Source organism: Sinocyclocheilus anshuiensis, unplaced genomic scaffold (genome assembly GCF_001515605.1).
Source record: "Sinocyclocheilus anshuiensis isolate Anshui unplaced genomic scaffold, SAMN03320099.WGS_v1.1 scaffold792, whole genome shotgun sequence".
Taxonomy (NCBI): Eukaryota; Metazoa; Chordata; class Actinopteri; order Cypriniformes; family Cyprinidae; genus Sinocyclocheilus; species Sinocyclocheilus anshuiensis.
Window position 1 is genome coordinate 373576 of NW_015558618.1, and position 3558 is coordinate 377133.

The following is a 3558-nucleotide window of genomic DNA, read 5'->3' on the forward strand; positions in this document are numbered from 1 at the left end:
CACCGATTGATTTAACGTGAATCGGTACTCTGTACTTTTAAGGGTACCGACCAAATTGCGTCGGTACTACCGAGTTCTGTACCCAACCCTACTATTAATGAGAGCAGAGTTTTGAACACATCATATCATATCATATCCTTTCCTGTCCAGTCCACAGAATCTGATCGCTCAGTCTCAGTCAGGCACGGGTAAAACGGCTGCCTTTGTGCTGGCCATGTTAAGTCACGTGGACCCTGAAAACAAATGGCCTCAGGTATGAAATGCATCAGTGTCAGTGAATGTAATGCATAAATGCATGGCAATAATTCAGCTCTTTTGGTGTTAATGTCACTCTGACTCTCTGTGCCCAGTGTCTGTGTGTGTCCCCCACATACGAGCTCGCCCTACAGACGGGCAAGGTCATCGAACAGATGGGCAAATTTTACCCTGAAGTCCAACTGGTGTATGCCATCAGAGGAAACAAATGTAAGCGCTTTTATTTTAGGAGTTAAAATTTTCTGCACAGTCCTCTAGTAACACTATCTGTTATATTACTGCATGTTTTCTTGACTTTCTATCTCACTATCAAAGGATAACTACATGTTTATTACACAGGAGTAGCTTGTAATTGTGCATGTTATAATGTGGTGTTTGGTCCAGTGGAGCGGGGAACAAAATTACAGGAACAGATCGTGATTGGCACTCCCGGTACTGTTTTGGATTGGTGCCAAAAGCTTAAATTCATCGACCCCAGGAAGATCAAGGTGTTCGTCCTGGATGAAGCTGATGTCATGATCGCCACACAGGGCCATCAAGACCAGAGCATTCGTATCCCGAGGTACAGGCGGCTGGAGTTACAAATCATCATTTGTGTTCTACTGAAGAAACAAAGTCACCTACATCTTGGATGCCCTGGGGGTAAGCAGATAAACATCAAATTTTCATTCTTGGGTGAACTATCCCTTTAACAATTTAATTAATCTTCTAAAAAAAAAAAAAGCCTTTGTCCGGGGGTAAAAATTGTTTGAAAGTTTAATGGAGTAAATGAAGTCGAGGAGTCTATTCCATCAACTCCTATCCAAATAATCTGAAAGTGAACACCCCTAGTTAATTGGACAGCCCTACTTTTTCATCCAAAATTTGCATTTCATCCACATTTTGTGCATCATGGAAATCATAGGGTCCTACAAATATGGAAGGACCCCCCTCCCCCATTTCAAATTTTCACTCAAATTGCAATATTTAAATAGTTTCTGTTTAACTGTTTCACTAGTGATCTTTGATTTTTGGGACCCTGTAAATATGTAGTAAATTGAGGTTTTATCAACTAAGGATGTTGCTTTATATATTGTCCTCAATTAGTTCAGAGCATTAGGAAGAAATTTGCCTTTTTGAATTGCAGAATTTATCTATTACAACCTGTTGTTCTTGCTTTTTTACAGGATGCTTCCTAAAACTTGCCAGATGCTGCTGTTCTCTGCCACATTTGAAGACACTGTGTGGAACTTTGCAAAGAGGATCGTTCCCGACCCCAACATCATTAAACTTAAGCGTGAGGAGGAAACTCTGGACACCATCAAGCAGTACTACGTCATCTGCAACAGCAAGGAGGAGAAATTCCAGGCTTTGTGCAACATCTATGGAGCCATTACTATCGCACAGGCCATGATCTTCTGCCACGTAAGTAACAATAGCATTTGTTGATATGGTGGCGTTATTTCGGAGTACAACTTTAAATCACTGAAAGAAGTGGTAATACATGGACGCTTCCAAATATAACCATGTGATTTGCCGTCACAGACCAGGAAAACCGCCGGGTGGCTGGCAGGAGAGGTGTCCAGAGAAGGCCACCAGGTGGCGCTCCTCAGTGGAGAGATGCAGGTGGAACAGCGGGCAGCGGTCATCGAACGTTTCCGTGACGGCAAGGAGAAAGTTCTCGTTACCACTAATGTCTGTGCTAGAGGTATGTCGGCTGTCTGTCATTTTACCTTCAAGCTCATCTTCAGTTCAGGATGAGCAGATTTTGCCTAATGGCTTTTTTTTTTTTTGCAAACGTTTCTTCTATCAGGTATTGATGTGGAGCAAGTTTCAGTCGTTATCAACTTTGATCTGCCAGTGGACAGGGATGGAAACCCTGACAACGAGACGTATTTGCACAGAATCGGGCGTACTGGGCGATTCGGCAAGAGGGGGTTGGCGATCAACATGGTGGACAGCAGATTTAGCATGAACATCCTCAACCGCATCCAGGAGCACTTCAGTAAGATGAACCCTTATTTCTCATAACAAACTGATCAATGTCCTGGAGTAAGCTCTATCAGCAGAGTCCGAGACATTCTGTTGATTATTAGTAGGAAACAGTCCCTTATAGTCCCTCATTTTCTGAAACACAAAAATATACAAACAAATGTTTGTGAAAATGTTTACAATAATTCATAATTTGCATAAGGCACTGGAATGAAATACCGTAGTTTTTGAAAGTGCACAAGGCTGACATCTCTGAATTCCTTACTAAAGCCAGACTCAGACTACAGTGTTTGTTAAATCATAACTGATTATAAAATCTAGTTTCAATAGATTCTTCACAGAATTTTATCGCTCAAATCTCAAACATGCACACACTAAAAGAATTGAAAATCAGTGTATCACACTGCAAGACTATTCAAGTTTACAATGCCAGAGGAAGCACCTCACATGATCTCACTTCGGCTTACATAGCAGATTGTCATTTACATTTCAACAGCTAATGTTTACTAGCAGCTAATTTGTTAGCTGGTGCACTAGCAGTTTTCAACTCTCACCCGGTACGTTCAAAACTGAGGCGGTGTCTCCTTAGTTCTTCTCTTTGTCCGTATGGTTTTGGTAAGTTTTCAAGGTCAAGTGATTAGGGATGTAACGATTCACCACGAGCCGGTTGAAAATCGATACAAATATGTGACTATTCAAATCGGTTGAGATATTAAACGAATCGCGATACATTTGGGGGTGGGAGTTTATATGAATGTGTTTCTGAGGGGAACTTACTGTCTTTAGAAAAGTTTAGATATTTTCTTTTCATCTCGTCTGTATAATTCATGTTAAAGCAGCGTCTATAAGTGCTGTGCTGCTTTGTTTACAGCGGTAACCAAGGAAACGCTGTATTACTGCTGTTCCATAAGCGCCACCTGCTGTCAGAGAGTGAATCTGCGTCTCATTCAGAGCTTCTGCTCTGTTTCATGCAGATGCTTTGTAGTATAGTTTCACAAAACTAAAGTCAGAGCATTCTGTTTTTGTTTTAAAATGTCAAATTATACAATCTAATTTAGATTCAAAAACTGCTCATGTAGCATCTTCGTTTGGATTGTGATTCAAATGCAGTGGTCGCCTCTAATTTTGAATGGAAAGCCGAAGGCAAAGCCTTTGTTTATATGAAGAGATTTTTTTGTCGTCTTTGATTAGATTTGGGGTTTGTTTTAAAATTTCAATTTAGTTTTGTTATTTGACATAGTTCTGTTTCACAAAGAAATGTGCAGCATTTTGTTCAAGCAATAATAAAAGGACTAATTTTATCTTGTTTAAAAAAAACAAACCAAAAAAAAT

General features: G+C 40.2%; 2 protein-coding genes across 2 annotated transcripts in view; one reads left to right on the plus strand and one right to left on the minus strand.

Moving 5' to 3' along the window:
- Positions 1–3558, plus strand: part of LOC107680447 (ATP-dependent RNA helicase DDX19A-like) — a 13566-nt gene that overhangs the window by 7527 nt on the left and 2481 nt on the right. Inside the window, exons 8-11 of the mRNA XM_016476331.1 lie at positions 640–817; positions 1422–1659; positions 1780–1942; positions 2048–2239. Of these exons, the coding sequence (XP_016331817.1) occupies positions 640–817; positions 1422–1659; positions 1780–1942; positions 2048–2239 (771 nt within the window). The remainder of the gene's footprint in view (positions 1–639; positions 818–1421; positions 1660–1779; positions 1943–2047; positions 2240–3558) is intronic.
- pusl1 (pseudouridine synthase like 1) overlaps positions 2264–3558 on the minus strand; it is a 23962-nt gene continuing 22667 nt past the window's right edge. The window contains exon 9 of the mRNA XM_016476330.1: positions 2264–2361. Coding sequence (XP_016331816.1) covers positions 2345–2361 — 17 coding nt within the window. The 3' untranslated portion in view covers positions 2264–2344. The remainder of the gene's footprint in view (positions 2362–3558) is intronic.